General features: G+C 38.9%; 1 protein-coding gene across 1 annotated transcript in view; it reads right to left on the reverse strand.

Annotated features, from left to right (window-relative positions):
• Window positions 1-19,738, reverse strand: part of Grid1 (glutamate ionotropic receptor delta type subunit 1) — a 707,905-nt gene that overhangs the window by 112,720 nt on the left and 575,447 nt on the right. Inside the window, exon 9 of the mRNA XM_026397042.2 lies at window positions 1,052-1,153. Within this exon, the coding sequence (XP_026252827.1) occupies window positions 1,052-1,153 (102 nt within the window). The remainder of the gene's footprint in view (window positions 1-1,051; window positions 1,154-19,738) is intronic.

The following is a 19,738-nucleotide window of genomic DNA, read 5'->3' on the forward strand; positions in this document are numbered from 1 at the left end:
TCACACAAGAAATGTGACAGTTTTCATCCAGGATAAGACATAGCAATAAAGTTCTGTGACATTAGATTGAGAGAAGACAGCATTATATCTATCAGATCATACTAGAAAATAGATGATGAACAGGCCAAGGTCACATGAGTCAAAGTAGGATAGGATTCAAAATTTCCCATCCTGAGTCCAAAGTCATGCTGAGCTTACACCCACATATTTCATGCTGGATCATGTGGGGCAGATGGGCATCTGGAAAACACATCAGCCCCACCCTTTTCTGTCTTGTGTGAGACTAAACAAGAAGGGGCTTTTGACAAACAGCCCCAAAGAATATAATTTATTAAGTTAGTTTTGTAGAAAAAAAATGGGACATAAAGCTTATTTCTGGTGTGCAAACAGGGAATGCAGAAATGCTGCTGCCATAGATTTCTGTGCCTGCTGGGACAGAGGGGAAGATGTGGACCAGGTCTGGCTCAGCTAAAAAGGAACAAGTGTAAAATATCTCCACAGTTCTAAAAAAGCAAAAATAGAAGTTGAAAGGAAGATGATTCTAAGGTCTCTTACAAATGTAAAGTCTCAGATTCCAGGACAACTATATTAAAAAAAAAATGCAACTAATGAACCATTTTGATTATAAACCATGTGGGCACATCAGAGGTTTGGGGTGCTAGAACAATGTCCTCCTCCCAGTATCTTTCTGGGGACTCTGACTACCAGCAAAGCTCTCCTAAGGAGCAGCAGTAGGTAAAAATCTAGCTTATATCCAAGGACAAGTGTAGCAGCCAGGAGTTCTCCAGAGCCCAGCAGCAGATCTGCAAGAGTGATCTTTCTCCAGAGCAGCTCAGAGAACTCCTGTAGGGAGCTCAGAAGTCCCAGGGGAGAAGCTCCTACACTCTTCTCCCCTTCATCACTCATATAGTTATTTGAGTGACAGCCTTAGGAAACAAAAGGCCACTCCTCAAGATGCCCTTCTTCTTCCCAAACCCCACATTAGACAGAGAGCAGCCACAGACTCAAAAGCCTGGACAGCAAAGCTCCCAGCACATCCCCATGATCCTACCAAGACAGTCACCACTTTGAGAGTCAGTCCTTGGAGACGGCTGCCCATGGGCCTTTCCTGCAGGCTACCATTCAGGCCCTTTTCTGAGTCCCACGTCGCCAGCTGTGAATGAAAAAGGGGAGCATGAGGGATGGAACAGGCACCTAGGCACACCTTAGGAGCTCCTCCCAAACTGGAATATAAATCAGGCAGTAAGAAGACAGCAGCCCTCTGTGCTTCCTAGAGACCCAGAGCCATCTTAAACCATCTACTGAGATGTAACAGAACTCGCGTCTAGACCAAATGGCATACCTAATTTTATTCTGTCCACCCATGGAGGCCATGTCACTGTGTCTCCCTCAAAGTATCCTCTTCTTTTCACTACTCCTTTCACCTTCTTAAGCCACTGGACACTTAAGTTCAGTCATTTCCACCAACATGGGCAGGATGAGGCCCATCGGTTGTATAAATAACAATGACCCAAGTGAATAGCTTGCCTTGTATCCTGGTATCTACTGCAAACAGGGACAAGAACTCCCTGCCTGATTTTGCTATACTGCAAATAACATCACTTTCCCTGCTACCTAGGTAGAAGCTGTGTAAATTCTCTGGACTGCCATAACCTCCTGAGGCTGCAGGGTGTCTTCAATAACTGGATGTATCTCACAGTGGCACTCTAACTTGATGGAGAAGACTCTGCTCTGCATTAGGAACATCAGAGGAGACACAGGTGTTCTTGGGATTGCTTCCCTTCCGTGTGTTCCTGCAGAGCCTGGGCAACAATGACCAAACCTTTATCTGGTCAATGATTCTCAAGTTGTTAATTGGAGAGCTGTAAAAAGTGCAGCCCCATCTCACATCAACTAAATCAGAATCCCAGGCCCTGGGCATGGGGACCATTAATGCTTTCTCAGTGATCCTGATATGCTTCTTCTTGGTCCATGGGGCTCTAGCTTGACTGTATATTAAGATCTCTCAGGGGCTTTTTAAACATTCTGAAAGCTGGGCTCCACCTCCAGAGATTCTGATTTAATTGGTTTGTAGTGGGCTAGATATGGATATTTTAGTCCCCCAGGTGATTCTAACACACAGCCAAGATTTTTGAGCCACTGCTATTGATTAAAGAAGTAATTCTCAAACTATAGTGTGCACACAAATCGTCCAGGAATTCTACACGCACTTTCTGATTCTAGAGCTTGAGATTGTTCATTCTAACAAGTTCCCAGGTGATGCCGTTGCTATTGCTATTGATGATGATCCATGGACCATCATTTATGTAACAAGGAGTCCTTTAATATATCAGGATGCCTTCAGCAGCACCTGCTCTTCATCAGGGATGACCTCAGGAACCCTGGTTAACCAGAGCAGAGGATAGACCTGTTCATGGAGCTGAGCTTCCTGGGGCTCTAGAGGAGACACCATAGCTCCACTTAAAGACACTCCTACTCTCCCAGAATTAACCACAGTCCTGATACTTCAGCAGGAGCTGAGCACTGAGATCACAGCTCTAGAAATTGAAGATTCCATCTGGAAGATGCTATAACTCTGAGGTCTAAAGCAAATCATTAGAATGAGATACAGAGTTCTGGAGCCAGTTTAAAAGAAACATGGACTCTCCCGATGTCTCTTTGGACAATACCCACTAAGATCCACTCTATCCTAAACAATCGAGTGGGCAGTGGTGAATAAATAATGTAGTTAAGAGTATGGCCATGTACTCTGAAAGCCCCTGACCACAACTAATTAGTTTGGGTGTCACTACAGGGAAGAGCAAGACCTACCCAGAATTCTAATCAAAGGCATCAAAGATACCAATGTTACATTTTCTGGACCATAGAATAGTGAGAAGGAAATACTATGGCTATTTCTCCATTAAGTCTCAGTAAATAGCACTAGGACACAGAGTTGATTCCTATAGCTGGATTACAGCTGGTTTGAAAAAAAAAAGAAAAAGGAAGAGGTAACTAGACATGGTGGCACACACCTGAAATCCCAGCTGTTCAGGAGGATCACTAATTCAAATTCAGGGCCAGCCTCAGCAACTGTCTCAAAATAAAAAAAAATAATAATAATAATACATTTTTTAAAAAGTGCTAAGGGCTGAGGGTGTAGCTGAGCAGCAAAGTGCCCCTAGATTCAATCCCCATTCCAAAAATAAAAAAGGAAAAATTAAGAAAATACAGTCAAGGGATTGATTCTCTATGTTCTATGGGTGACAGCATAGAGCTTGAAACAGGGATGGGTGTGTATTCTTGCTGCCTGCATCTGCATCCCCATAACTGCTTCACTTGGGCACCGGGGCTGCTTAACCCTGATGTGTGGCCTTTATTTCTTCTGAGTATGGGTGGAGTTGTAAAGGTCCCCTTGACCATCTTAACCCTAACAGTTTTGATGGGAGCAAGCAATCTTGTCCTAATGATGATGTGTTAATTCCAAACACTGGATATTCTATTCTAGTCTGAGATGGATTCCTACATCTTCTGCCAAACCTCCCCAGTATGGTGAAAGGGCATCTTAACTCTGTGCCCATGGCTTCAATAAGCACCTGGTATGGAGCTCTGTTTGGCTTTGATTAGTCAGGCTCTATTGTATTTCTACTGGGATTGTAATTAGGCAGGAGAATAGAATATAGAGACAGGAAGGAGCAATTGGGAAGTCATGTGCTGCTGTGGTTTTGGCTCAACTGTGAGAATAGCACAGCTTCTCAACGCCTCCCCTTTCACTGACTGCTTCTAACCACTGCCTGGCAGAGCCATCTTTACCCTTGACACTTGCAACAGTCTTCTTATCAGTCTCATTATTCCCAAACTTTCTCTCATCTGTCCCATTCTCCAAAGTGCCAGTACCTTTACAATAAAGAAGCTCAAACATGAATAATGTTGATTAACATTTCCTACAGAATAAACCCTAATACTTGTAAGCTTGACCTTAAGTAAGACTGTCTTATTCCAGAGCCCACTCCCTCAGCTCCACTTCTGTTTAGTAGCCACAGTAAATTCCAGATCCTTTTTCATGCAAATTGTGTTTCTTCCTGATCTTTGCATCTGGTTCCTTCTGCCTACAATGCTATTTCTCTTCTTCTGGATCTGGTACATTTTTATTCATTTTAAAAATAAGCCTTCACTTAGAAAAGTTTCATATTTACAGAAAAGTTGTAGAAGTTGTACAGAGAATGTCCAGTTTCTTTTGTTGTTAAGATACTAACATATCCATACACTCCACATGCAGTCTCCGCTGTTACTGATACTAATGTATCATACATTAGGATGATGTATGCATCACCACTAATGAATGTTTGGCCCAATTTCCATGATTTATGCAAAGCTGCCACAGACATGATCTCCAGAGGCTTGTAGTCTGGGCCTATGTCTCTGAGCCAGCTGTCAGACCTGGGTTTCTTGCCCTATTCTCTGGGACCATGAGCTGTCCAGTGTCTCACGTTCTTGGTAATTCCCATCTCAGTGTTACAACCTTGCCTCAGACACCATGTTCTTTCTCATCACTAAGATCAACTTCTATAACTGATCTACATTTGGGCAAAAAGATGGGAAGCTGAGTGTTGTAGAATATAGTCAGTAGCTGTGTTCTGGTTGTTCTCACCATTTACCTAAATGACCTCCCACTGCCCACTTGACAGCATAGAGCTTAAAACAGAAGGAAGTGAACAAATGTTTGTTCAATACAATAAACTTCACTCAGATTCCATTTTCTTATCCCTAAAATGGAATACAAATATCTTCCCTGCCTATTAAGTTGAGGGGCTCAAAGGAAAAAATCATTTTGAAATAATCTATTATAAAAAGAGCTTAATTAAGAATCATGTAGTAAAGAATCAGGTTATAAAACTAATAACAGAGTAAAAAACATCAAGCTATAATACTGTACATACAATATGACCTTAATTATGCTTATCAAAAAAAAGCATTGATAAAAATGGGAGAAGATACATTAAAATGTGATACACGTTTATATGTATTACATATAAATGGAGGAATTATAAATAATCATCATTACCTTCTTTGTGCTCTTCTTACTTTTAATAGGTTTTTTCACTACTTTAGCAGGAAGGAAAATGAGCTTTTGATAAAAATAACCAGCATAGGTGATTAAGCGAAACCCTACCACATGCACTTTTATGACTGAGGACTGAATGTCAAAGGAGCAGTCAGAGTCAAATCATCTGTCTGTGAGTCAGGGCCCATCTGAGAGAACCAAGTAAATCTGTGCTCTTGCTCCAAGAAGCTGTGGATAGGGGACATTCATCTTCTAGAAAAGGCATATTGCTAGTTTGACCACTGTCTCATATTCTAAGACCTCTCCAAGCTGGTGTAGAGTCCCAGACCCTGTTGGGTTGGGAGACAGGGAAGCATCTACAACTGAGGCCCAAGTTCATGAAAACAAGCAATGTTCCTCCACTAAGAAAGAGAGATGGCACCAAAACATTTTAGTTAATATTCACACAACCCTAATGCAATAAGACCATTTAAATCAAAGTGGAACTTCATAAGAGGGAAAAAAAAATCCTCCAAGCCTGTTATCATCCTTATCTTTTGGTCTTAAAGTACTTAGGACTTAAAGGTTTTTTGTTTTCTTTTCTTTTAATACCAACTTCTCTCTCCCTGGCCTTTAGGCATTCTGTACCCTGACAAAGAAAGAAGAAACACTTCAAAGTGAAACTCAAATTCTGCCTTTCGAACACATCAAAGTACAACTGTGTTCCAGGATTCGGGATCCTTCATGTTAGACAGGAAAGTTTATTATTCCCTCACATCAGGCTGAATCTGAGAACCCCGGGGCTGAGCTATTCTCCCTATTTCTACAAAGCTGCATGTTCTTACCCAAATCTTCAGAACAGCATGGTAAGCCTTGGTCATTTCTGGAAGAGGCCATCCCTCTGAGCACCCAAAACATAAGACCAGGATAGAGAAAAATATAGTTCAAATGAGAGAATCCAATGGAAATTAAAACAAAACCAAACAAAAAGCTTTAAGTGCATTCTCAACCTTGCAGCCAACCAACACCAAGACCCGGGGTGCCCAGTGCTGCCCACTCTGAACGCTGAGGAAAATGTTTCAGTCAGTGAAGCCCAATGAGGCTGATAGGCTTGATAAATGGGAAGCCAGAAAAACCTTTTACTCAAAGAAGTCTTGACACTTAGTCATACAGCTCCAGACCATTTGATTTGTACATAAGTGCGTCTACTCTGATTTCCCCTTGTATTTTGCAGACAGAGTTTTGTTTATGGGATCAATGAATTTATGGCCACAGACACCCACTTTTGACAGCTGACCTGTCAAGATCAGTGCCTGAAAAACTAATTTCCAGCACTGTTAAACAAAACGAGTCCTGCCACTATTTGATAAGACAGCTCTGGTTTTCATTCATTGCCGAGATCTGCTCTGCCCAGACCAGCTGCATGCTTAGAGCCAGAGGTCACAGTGCAATCATCACTTGGAAGGAGATAGATGGTTTCCAAATCTGATTATGACAAACAACTGTTCAAGAGACCCGCCAATCGGAGAATAAATTTTATAAACCACTGGTCTCAGGAAAATATATTTCCTGAGTCAATCAGGGTATTCTTCATGCTAGTGTTTCTGAGTTGCAAGATGTGGGGATTTGGGAATAAATGCAGGGCTATTAACCCTAAATGGGACAGGCTTCCTTTGGAAGATTGGGCTTTGTGATCTGCAACTTAGTTACAGAAGTATCTTAAAGTGTCATTTTCATTCCATGGGGAGGTAAGATGAAGTCGGGAGGCAATCCAACCGCTTTACAGCCCAGAGACAGAATGTGACAACTTTGACACAGAAAGTCTTGCAAATTCATGTGGAAGACAGAGAAAGAAGGAAGAGAGACAGAGCAGGGAGGGAGAGGAGGAGCGGGAAAGAAGTTGGTTTACTTAATGCTAAATCTCTTGTTTAATGATATCCAACAAGACAATAGATCACAATATATTTTCACACTTTTACAGCTGATGGAGGAATACTTTGGTGGTAAGCTGGTCTCAGGAAAACCCTAGAAGTAGGAGGTGAAGCTTTTATGACCATGTCTGTCAGATGTCACAACAAAAGCTGGAGTCCCATGTGAACTGTAACATCAGCTAAGTGCAGATGGCCTCAGTTGGGATACAGGCTTCTGTCATGGTGGCCACAGTGGGTTTATCATCATATCAGAGCAAGGGCTTCTCTTGAACAGTAAGTTTTCTATTAAATTTTCTTCCTTTTGCCCATTTTTATTGGAAAACAAATGGGCTCTGTGTATGTTTCAAGGGATCACAGCCTTGAATGGAAGCAGGATGAAGAGGAACCCATTATCTTTTTTTTTTCAGTCAAAACAAATATTTATTGAATATTTACTATGTACAAGACTATTTATAATTTTACCTTCTGTACTTCAACTAGTTCAACTTTATCTAATTTGCAGCTGATTTCTGCCTCTCTTTCTTATCCTTCCCAGATCATCTCACCTAGGGTCTGGCTCAAGCTCCTATTTTCCCATTTTATTCTAATCGAATTTATATTACATTTAACATCTGCTATTAGTTGTAGAAGCTTTTTTTTTCCTCACACACATACACACTGAACAGTAGTTAGGGGCATATATTTACCAATTTATACAATATGATTCCTTGAAAATCCCTTTAACCAGAAAACTGACTTACTGTGTGGATCAAGGCTTCATGAAAACCTTGAGGGACATGTGACTGATCTTCCCAAGAGACTTTTCTCAAGAATTCTGGTACCTTCACAACTTTCAAATTGTCAATTTGTTTGTGTGGTGGGGGGAGGTGTGTGTTTGTTATAGTACATGAGATCAAACCCAGGGCCTCACACATGCTAGGCAAGTGTTCTACCACTGAGCTTCATCCCCAATTACCCCACCACACCTTTTTTAATGTTGAGACAGGGTCTCCCTAAGTTGCCCACCTGACCTTGAACTTGCAATTTTCCTGCCTCATCTTTTCAAATACGTGGGGATTACAGGCATGTGCCTGTCTTGTAAACTTTTCTTTTTTCTAAAAAGTAACAAAATATTTGAAGTTTTATTTTCAAAGATATTATAGATTTTTATTCAAAAGTGCTTTGCCATTATTTTTTATTTGTTCCAATTAATTATACATGACAGCAGAATGCATTTTGATGCACTATACACAAATGGAGCACAACTTTTCCTTTCTCTAGTCATATACAATGTAGTAACATCATTTGTGCCATCATACATGTATCTAGGGTAATGATGCCCATCTCATTCCACTATCTTTCCTACCCTGGTGCTCCCTCCCCTCCCCTAACTCCCCTCTGTCCAAAGTTCCTCCATTCTTCCCATGCTCCCCCCCAACCCCCATTATGGATCAGCATCCACTTATGACAGAAAACATTCAGCCTTTGGTTTGGGGGGATTGGCTTACTTTGGTTAACATGATATTCTCCAATTCCATACATTTACCTACAATGCCATAATTTTATTCTCTTTTAATGCTAAGTAATATTCCATTGTGTATGTACACCACAGTTTCTTTATCCATTCATCCACTGAAGGGCATCTAGTTTGGTTCCACGGTTTAGCTATTGTGAATTGAGCTGCTATAAACATTGATGCGGCTGCATCACTGAGTATACTGATTTTAAGTTCTTTGGCTATAGACACAGGAGTGGGATAGCTGGGTCAAATGGTGGAAACCCATTATCTTGAGTCAGCATGAATCATACATTAATCCAGAACTAATTTTAGACAGTTGATTGCAAGTTTTTTGTTTTTTTGTTTGTTCATTTTTGTATGGGTGCTTGTGCATGCAAGCTGGGGACTGAATGGAAGGAAGGCCTCCCACATGCTAAGTAGGCACTCTATCACCGAGCTCCAATTGCAAATCTTAAGCTTTAGCCAAATGCAGAGGCAACATGTCTAGACACAAACACAAGTTCTCAGCAGCAGAGCACAAGCATCTGAGAATAGTCTATTAATATTTGTAGACAGGCTTCCTAAAGTTAGGTCTAATTTTGAGAGTTCATTTTGGAATTCCAACATATCAGGTCCACTCTGATCCCTGGGAAGTATAAATCACAGGATGAAAGTCTCTGTCTCAATCAAGTCCATTTGTATAGGGAAGTGAGCATTCGGTGAAACTTTTACTCTCTTAAAACAAGCACAGCAGAAATTGTGCTAAATGGTCAGAGGGCAGAACTGCAAGAAACTGAGAAAAGAGTGAAATAGGCTGGAAAGCTATCACGTAAGGGAGGTTCATGAAAAACTTTTAGCAAGAATGAGAGAAAAACACTTGCCCAATGTGTTGGAGAGAAAGATTAAAAAAAAAAAAAAAAAAAACTTGGAGAGATTCCATTGATTCTAGCAATGTGTCCTTCATGGTGGAGACAATACACGTATCCAAGCCTTAGCCTCTGCTCTCTGAAAGTCCAGGGCAGCAAGTATTCACTAAAGAGACTGACCAATTCCAGCAGTGCCAACAATAGAGTGAGGACACATAGAGTGAGGACAGCAACAGCCGCAGTTTCACTGCTGCTTAAGATAAAGAAGCAAGGAGATTTTGCTCCAACAACAATAACAACAACAACAACAACAATGCCAAGTACCTGAAAAAAAAAACATACTTTAAAAAAAATAGACTACAGGAGACTTGCAATCACAAGACTACTCACTGCCCTCCAAGGAGAGACAGGACATTAAGAATGTTTCATCTTTGGCTGAGCATGGGACAAAACCCGTGGTAATTGCAAAAGTGAGCATGAAGAAAAATGATCTGAAATTTTAAAGAATTCTTAAAGGCCTAGTGTAAGTCAGCATGACTGGATTCCAGGAGCTTCAGACTCAAGGGAGATCATGCACACTCTTTTCTATGAAGTCTCCACTAAGTGGAGTGGGAGAAAGAAAATCAGTATGGTATTTAAAAATTATGGAACAATACCAAGCATATGTATTACCAACATAGAAGCTTACGATTGAACTATAAGACAACCCAACTTTTAAAAACAGAAAAAGGATTATTTTTTCCAAAGAAGACACATGGAATATAAACCAATATAAACTTGAAAATATACATACTCATCATCCTTCCACATCGGAAGATATGCACAATAAGATCACAAAGCGATACTGCTAAACCTCATTAGGATGGCTAATATTCAAGTCAGATATTACCAAGGGTCAAAGAGGATCAGGAATGCAAACTGTACAGCAAGACAAGAAGATAATTTGGCAATTTCTTATAAAGCTAAACATACCCTTACAGTACCACCTAGCAAATCTACCTCTAGGCATTACATAAGGAAAATAGGAAATATGTTCATGCAAAGGTCTGTATGGGAATATTCATAGAAGCTTTATTCACAATAGACAAAAATAGAAAGTCGCCAAATGCTGATCAGCTGGTGAATGAATAAACACAGTGTGGTATATTTATATAACAGAATACTATTTCAGCAAAACATGGGTGAAGCTCAGAAGCATTATACTAAGTGAAAATGCCAGACACAAAGACCCCATATTTCATGATCCAATTTATATGACACTCTCACAATGGCAGTATGATAGGTAATGAAAATAGATCAGTGGTTGTCTGAGGTTGGGAATAGGAGGAAGATATCAAATGCAAAGAGGAAGCAGGACTTCTTGGGGGTAATTGAACAATAGTTTTAATGTTGTAGTGATTACACTACTGTATACATTTGTCAAAGTTGATCAAACACTGTACACCTCAAATGGATGCATGGAATTGCATTTAAATAGACCTGCTATCTGTGTATCAGTGTGTGAATGAGGAAGGAGGAAGAGAAAGTGGGGGTGGGGGTGGATTTTGAAAATAATGGAGCCCTGTGATAAGGAGTAGCACCAACCTGTTATCTTACCTGACTGTGACCATAGGGCAGGGTGGATGAGAGGAAAAGATTCCCCAAATAACAATATAACCAATATTATTACACTCAGGTAATGTTGCTTTAACTACCTAAAGCTGGATGGTATCAAGTGGCTGGGAAATTGCGTATCAATTTCAAAGAACTGGATGTATCTTCACAAGGGTTTAAGAATATAAGTGCAATTTTACCTGAAAATAGTTCTATGGTGTTGTGGGAAAAAATAGATTATAAAACATTTTATACAGTGTGCTACAACTTATTTTAATGCTTATTTCTTTTTGTGAGATGGTGCACATATACACCTAAAACACAAAGGTAGCTATCAGTGGCCAATTCTGGCATGGGATAGAGCATTGGGACTACAAAGAATGTTCATCCTTGCACAATGCAATCTTGTAATGTTTGAATTGTTTTACAGAGAGGAAGCATTGCTTTTATAATCAGAAGAAAAGCAATAAAGCAATTTTCATTTTGAAACTGCACTGTGGGGTGGATTTGGGTAATGTTGTAATGTTGGTTTTGGGTCTCTTTTTAATTGTTTTAAGTATACTGGGTTTGTCTCTCTAAGTCAACTGCAATTTCTAGCAATGGCAGTGTCTGAGGTGGGACACAGTGGGTTGAAATTCTATACCTTCCATTCATGAGCCAGGGTGACCTCTGGCAAGTTACTTAACTGGCCATGTTCTTTCTTTGGGCTCAAGCATCCTTATCTGTAGCTTCCATCAGAAATGAGTTATTATTATGGACAATAGGGTTTATTTTCCTCTCAGGTCCCTATGATGCTCAGGCCCATACCAACAGCTTGTGAAATTCTTGTGGTTTGAATAGACTAGAATTAATGGCACTACACACACTATTCATCAGTCTGAATTCTGACAAGGCATGTTCCGCCAGCCAGTTCTATGAGTTCCCACATTGGGGGTGGGGGGGGAAAAAGACAGGTGTCTCCTGTTAAACTCTCTATATTCTTGGCCATCTCTTCTTCCTGGAACACCCACCTCTTCCTTTATTCTCTGACTCCTACTTATTGTTTGAAAATCATTGTCAATATCCTTCTTTGCATCTCCAGGAGTGTCTCTCTTTGGCAAGTCCATAACATTCTGACCATAGCTCTGTAGAAATCCTTTCTCAATATATTAAAATTCACAAATAGACTATATCTCTGTTAAGGTAGGAACTTTCTCTTCTTCATTTTGGTACAGTTAATAAAATCTTATTGGAAAAATTAATAAAATTGATCACCCTTGGACACTTGCTCATTAACTAGCTATGATTTTATGTTTTTGCAAACTCTAGCTTTGTAAAAACCTATATATGAAGCTCTGCAAAAGGCTTTCTCACTCAGTACTGATTTAAAATGGTTGAAAGTTTGGGGGCTGGATTTTCCTCTTTGCATGGTTTTTATGTTGAAAAATTATTTTAAGACTTCTAGCCATGGAAAAGTATTGCCAAAAATGAGAACCCAATGACATAAATTTAAAAAAAAAAACACCACCTTACATGTCTTTACCCCCCCCCCTTGTTAGTGTGTGAACCAGATGCATCTTGTCTTGGGTTCATCCCTTATCTATTGAATCAGTGTCTGTATTTTAATAAGATCCCAGGTGACAGATAAGCAGAGCAATGTTTGAGAAATAGTTACTAGATCATGGTACCATTATTTTTGTCTAGGACCATTAGGACCTGTTTTGATCATCTCTCAATTCCTCTCTGTCCACCTCCTAACTAACCTCCACTCAGTAGCCAGAGGTATCTTTTTTCTTGTTGTTGTTGTTGTTCTTTTTTTTTTTAATAAGCATTGTTTTCTTTTGCCCTCCTTAAAATTCTCAAGTAGTTTCCTACTAAGCTTGGATTATCCTTTCTGAGACCTGTGTGACTCACCAAGACCTGGACCATGTCTGACCTTCAAATGCATACTGGCTCACCATATCCCACCAACACTAGCCACCTTTCATTTTCACAAGCTGAGGTCCTTTCTGCTTAGGAACTTTGTGCATGCCCTTCTTTTTCCTGATAAATCTTTATCTCTACCATTCACATCCTTTGCTTGACTCTTTCTCATCTGGTGGGTCTTACCTGAAATTCTACTGATAAAAACCTTCCCAGGTCATTCATCCTAAATACTCTGAAAATATTCTCCAATACAGAACTTTGCTACTTTCTTTGTAGCTCTCAAATACTGTAACTGTAAAAACACCCTCCATGATAGATGTTTGTTTTGCTCACCATAATATACCAAAAATCTGACAAAATTTCTGACTGACAGCATACACTTAACAAGTATTTGTTTAATAAACAAGTAAATTGAAGATCTAGTCCAGGTACAAGTAAACTTTCCCACAAATGACTAGAAAGTCAATATTTTGGGTTTCTTGGGTCATATGGTCTCTGTAGTCAACTATTCAATGGGTATAGCTAGGTTCGAACAAACTCTGCTTTCAAAAGAAATGGCAGGCTGGATTGAGCCCAGAAGCCATAATTTACTAATTCCTGATGATCAATATCCTTATTTCTATTGTTTGCTCTGTTTAGAATATTCTCCCTTTTAATTGCCCTTTCCAATCATGTCTCTTTTCTCAAGGTTTAATTTGTTATTTCTTAATTCTTTGAAAGGTCATGTTTTGAGGAAGCTCCATTTTATCCCTCCAACCAGAAGTGACAGATCTTCCCACATCCTTAAGGCAATATGCTTACCCTTCTTCATGGCACTGAATCACATTTGGATTCCCCTGACAGTTCTTGCAGCCGATGGTATATTCTAAAGATGTCGGTGACAAAATTGCCCACTTCCCATGCTCTTCCATAATGTCATTTCTTCTCCTCCTCCTATTAAGAAGTAAAGTCTAATTCACCCTCTTTTAATCTGGTCTGAATTTGATTCTGTCTATCTCTGAGGCTAGATTGGAAAAGGCTAAGATGCTTCTGCCCAGTTCTCTTGAGATGCTTGCTCTAGGATAAAACTCTGTACCCTTGACACCTTTGAAAATTGGGGCCAGATAATTTTTTTCCTTTTCTTTTTCTTTTCTTTTCTTTTTTTTTTTTTTTTTGAGAGGAAGGGGCTGTTCCATGCATTACAGGATGTTTAGCAACAACCCTGACCTCTTTTAACTAGATTACCATAGTACTACCCCAGTGTGATAATAAAAAATATCTTCAGATATTGCCCAAAATCCACTGGAGGGCAGAATTACCCCCACCACTACCCATTGAGAACCACTTATCTAGGGGAATCCAGATGCTATGCAAAAAGCACAACCCTAAGAACATGCAGCTGAAAAGACCACAAGTAGATATTCTGCTTGACAGTCTCTTAAGGGTTCAACCTTCCAGCTACTCAGGCAAAGTAGTAGACATGTTAGTAAATCCATCTTGGACTCATAAGACCAACCTATCAGCCAGAAAAGTCCTACCAATTAGCCCCAAAGTCAGAAGAATTGCTAAGCTGAGTTCTGAGCAAACTTCTAACATATAGAATCCATGAAATACATGATTATATCCATTGATAATATTGAGTTTTAAGTCATTTGTTACATAGTTATAGTGACTTGAATAGCATTTGGTACCTGGAAATATGATGTTACTGTAAGAAAAAGTACAAAATGTGTGAAATATGCTTTGAGACTGAGTAGAAGTTACTAGACCCCTAAGGAGATTTATGGTAGATATAAAACTCAAAGAAATTGACTGTAAGAGTTCAGGGGAAAATATTGGAAGCTAGAAGAAAAAGTGCCTTTGTACATAGTGGTTGAAAATTAAGAAAATCTGTCATTGGCAATAATATGGATAGTAGAAATGATACTTAATAAACTGATGAATTTAAGAAGGAGTTTTAAACATTCCTTTGTTCTTGCTCATCTGTTTATCATAATGCATGCACAGATGCATAGTGTTTTAGTCAACTTTTTCACTGCTATGACCAAAATACCTGACAAGCAAAATTATAGAAGGAAAAGTTGGGGGGCACATGGTTTCAGAGATCTCAGTCCATAGATGGTCAACTCCATTGCTCTGGGCCTGAAGTGAGACAGAACATCATGTTGGAGAAGTGGGGCAGATTAAAGCAGCTCAGGACACTGTATCTGGAAGCACAGAGACTCTCTGCTCATCACAGACAAAATTTAAACCCCAAGGGCATACCCCCAGCTACCCACCTCCTCCAGCTACACACTACCTACCTACAGTCACTACCTAGTTAATTCCTATCAGTGGATTAATGCACTGATTAGATAAGGGCTTTCCTAACCCAATCATTGCATGTCTAAATTTCTTGCATTGTATCAGAAATGAGCTTTTGGGGGAAACCTCATATCTACACCATAACTCACAGATAGTTCTTATATTTTCAAGCAGAATTTAGGAAAAATATATAGAATCTAGGCTTAGTTAGGTTAAAGACCTAAATTATTTTTCATCTTTAATATTTTCTTGCAGAAAATTCCAAAAATAAGACAGTTTCTCAATGCAAAGATCAAATCCTTCAGACTACCCAGAAGAATGTTCCAGGAAGCCAAGGGTCTGATAATCAAACTCTTTCTTAAGCCCTCATAAATATTTAAGGTGATGTATTGTAGACCTTTCAGAGCAACAAAAGATTCCTACAATCTTGAAGGTACATATCACAGACATTGTCTGTTAAACAATAGAATATCTTAAATCTATAACAGCCTGTTAGGAAGCTCAAGCTGAAGAAGAGTGTATCAGTCTGCTTTGTGTCACTTTAAAATACCCAGCAAGAACAACTTTGAGGAGGAAAAGTTTATTTTGGCTCATAGTTTTAGAGGTTTAGTTAATGGTGAACTGACTCCACTGGTTCTGGGCCCAAGTAAATCAAGACAGGAGGGCATGGAAGAGAAGCCTTGCTCCATTAACAATGGATAGGAAGCAAAGAGAGAAAGAGAAAGGGGCCAAAGGGATGGTGAATCCTTCCAAGGCACACACACCCCTGCCTATAGTTGTCACCCAGTTAGTCCATTCAAACTAAGGTAGGCACATTAGGTTATAGTTCTCACAATGCATTGGATTTTGCCTTCCTGCATTAACACAGAAGTTTGGGGGGGAACACCTCATATTCAATTATAACAAAAGCTTCTCTCAAAGAATTTATAAGAATGCTATCATCTATTGTAGTAAGCAATCAATAAACTTAACAAGAAGTCCACATAGTTTTTAAAGGAATTATAATGGCAGAAGTATAGCCAGGTTAAGCTAAATGGGTTGGAGAGAAGGTAAAATGAAAGACACTTAGATCCTTCAGTCTCTGTGGGTAGGGAGCATCTGAGAAAACAATTCAGCTGTATAAAAAAGTAAGGATTATTGATTCTGATTTATAAATATTTTTTCCTTTTCCATTTCCAGAAATGGAAAAATTATTTATAAATCAGAATCAATAATCAATATTTCAAAGGATAGAGTAAAGAAACAGAGTACCACTTTCTGGAAGTAACAAAGGCCCCTAATCAAGGAGCTCATGACTTGAGCCCAGCTGAATATTAGAATTGCAATATACAGTGATCACTATGTGCTTCCTAATTCCTTTCTCCCTCATGGGTGAGAATATTTATTTCAGCCATCCTCACTGGTTTACCTTGTATATTGAGCATGAGAGTCATATAATTTGACTCTTCATATTAGAATCCAAGAATCTGTATTCAAAGATCTTCATCTGTCTCTCAATCTGATTTAGATGGTATGATCTAGGACTATGAGCCAAAATAATAATGGAATAAGACTGTGGTATTCTTGAAGAAGGGAGGTGATATGCAAACCTGTTACTTTGATATGTGAAAACTTTGCTTTTTCAAATAGAATTATTTTTAGCTCTGATAATCAGTTTGAGTAAATATTCCATTTTTTGTTTGAGAAGTGTATGACCAGAAGCAGCACTTATAGAAGAAGATTCTATCTTCCAAAAGTAGCAATGACATCACCTATGCATTATTTCTTCTAGAATGTGACCTTGTCACTCTTCCATCAACATTCAGAACCTTATTCCTTTTCTCTCCTTGAACCTTAACCGCCTTTGCTTTTAATTAATAAATTTTGATTATTAATTATATCAATACTAGAAAACAATATTTATTATTTGAGACAACTGACTTGTCCACTTGGTTCCATTGCAGTCCTTAACCTGGGGAAAGCCAGCCACCATGTACGAGACTCAACATCCCAATACCACCATGCCAAAGAGGCTGCATGTAGATAGGAAGATAGTTTCAGATGAATTCAATCTTCCAATAATCTTCACCAAGGTACCAGGAACGGGAGTGAAGCCCTCTTGAGCCCTGTTGAGTACAGCTAAGTGACCTCAGTTGATTCCACAAGAAGCCAAAGTCACCTAACCCCAAGGTTGTAGAATCAGTGAGATAAAATATAATTAATATAACATAATATAATTATTTCTGCTTTAAGGCATTGAGTCCAGTTTCTGATGCATTTGCCCTTGTGCTCGTGTTTAGAGCAAAGGCTGGTTTATTCCTTTCTCTATTCCCACTGCATCTAAAATAATGCCTCCCATACAAGGTAGATATGTTTACACTTTACAAATTATTGTTACACACATCTCTCAGTGCCACCCACACTTTGTGAGTTAGTAGAAAAGGAATTATTCTCAGGTTTGCTGGTTAAGAAACTATGATTGAGAGAGGTCAAGTGTCTTCCTGTGTCTCTACTAAATAATCCAAAGAGGTTGTAAACTCAGGACTTTCTAAATTCAAGTACACTGGACATTCCTCATTAAATGCTCCCTCTGTACACTGCAGCATCTGTATAAAGTTTTGCTTACTTGATGGAGAAAGAAAAAAAGAAAAAGTTAGGCAGGATAGGAAAGAAAAATATTCCTAAGGTTTTAATTTAATTTACGGCGATGGAATCTTATCTGAATTCTGGGGCTGCTGAGGAGGCCAGAACCTAGTCACATTCCTGAGGTCAGCATTTTGCCATTTCTCCTTCTCTTTACATTTTATTTGCTGTGTGGGGAATCATGCCACAGCAATGGTCCACCCTGGAAAGCTCACAGGCCTCAGGCCTCCTCCTGCTTGTCCCTTCCTCCTAGCCCCACACTTTAGAGGTCTCACCAACTACATAGAAAGCAATTGACTCTTATTCCCCAAGCACCAGAGTCAAATAATTATTCTTACCCAGAAGGCAGCTATAAGAGAACTAAAACTTTCCCTAAATGTAATTTGTACATAGAACCTTGGAGTAACATTAGGAAATAGGAATCAAGAGATATTTTGAAAATATTTTTATGTTATGGGGGATAATAGAAGCTTTGAGACCAGATGTACTAGCTATGGAGACGGTATAAGGAGGTGATAGATTTTCCTGTTTCTAATTTTCCCTTTCATATTTCATAATCATAATGTAAATAGTATTTGTTTTCAATACCAGTGAGTCTTTAGATTATATGCATAACTTGGATCTGAGCATAACCAAATAAGTATCTTTCTTTCTACCACAATAAAAACCAGAAACTCATTAATACATAATACATCACATTGTATAATGTGAAAAAGGCTTTACCTGTGATGAGCTTTAAGAATAGTTTAGGGAAATAGGAGTGAGGTGCATGCACCCCCATGACTGTGTATCTCTCAAGGTCAGCAGCTGAGTACCTACCTGTGTGGCAACCAAAGACCCTGGTCTTACAGCACACACTCTTGAGGTAATGACATTTTCAACTGAATTGAAAGGCATGAGATTGAAGGGAATGAAATAGAATGTTCACAAAACTCTTTACTGATATAAAGGCTATATAGTAATATAACATGCTACAGTTGAAAAACTTTAAAATCAATAGTGAGCTTGCCTGAGAAATATCACAAGGCGGTAGTCAATTTGTTAGTCCATTCTGTGTCCCATTATTATCATGTGAAATCTGGGAGTATGAATTCTTAATATCTACCCTTTTTACCTTTGAAACTATATATATAAAAGAAAGGACTGAAAGATATAAAATGAAGCCAAAAAGTGCATATTGTATCAATAATACTAAACAATCATTATCTTTGGCAGAATGAGTTCAGACAGACTTGAATTTGAATCCTAGCTCAATCACATGTTAATGATGACCTTAAGTAAGCCACTTTTCCCTTTTTTTAGCCTTGATTTGTTTCCTTAAAACAGAAAATACAATAACATTGATTGCCAATCCTTGTGAGTTTTAAAACTCACCAATGTTCTGATTACTTCCAAATTTATATTCCCAAATCAGAATTCTTCCCTGGGCTCCTGACTCAAATGTTCAGGTTACAGCTTGACATCTCCATTTGATACCTAATAGACAACACAAAGAATAATTCCCAAATTCCTTAAACACAACCAACATTCTCAATTGTTACTTTCCAAATCTTCTTCAATTCAGTTACAATCACCATCATCTTCCAAGTTGCTTAAGTCAGAAACTTTAGAGTTCAACCTTGATTTCACTTCCATCTCACAGCCATGTGCTAGCCACCTTTGTTCTGCTTCTGAAATATATCCCGAAACTATACTATCTCTATTGCTGTCTCTGTAATCTCAGTCACTATTATCACTTGGAACACTGAAGCTACTTTGTAACTGGTATCCTTATTTCTTCACTGACATCATACAGTTACAGGCAGTTATGGTTCATCAAATATCAATATCTTCCTTTAGATTTCCTCACCTCATTTCACTAAAGATGAGAGGCACATGCCTGAATTCTAACAAATGATAAGCTAGCAAAAAGGATTATAAATATTGGCCCAGCACACATAAGGACCTGTGTGCTTATTCTTTGGTCTCTTTAGTGGCAACCTTGGAGTTCACATGGTGGTAAGGTAGAATCACAGGATAGATGTTTCCTGGATCTCTG

Source organism: Urocitellus parryii, chromosome 5 (genome assembly GCF_045843805.1).
Source record: "Urocitellus parryii isolate mUroPar1 chromosome 5, mUroPar1.hap1, whole genome shotgun sequence".
Lineage (NCBI taxonomy): Eukaryota > Metazoa > Chordata > Mammalia > Rodentia > Sciuridae > Urocitellus > Urocitellus parryii.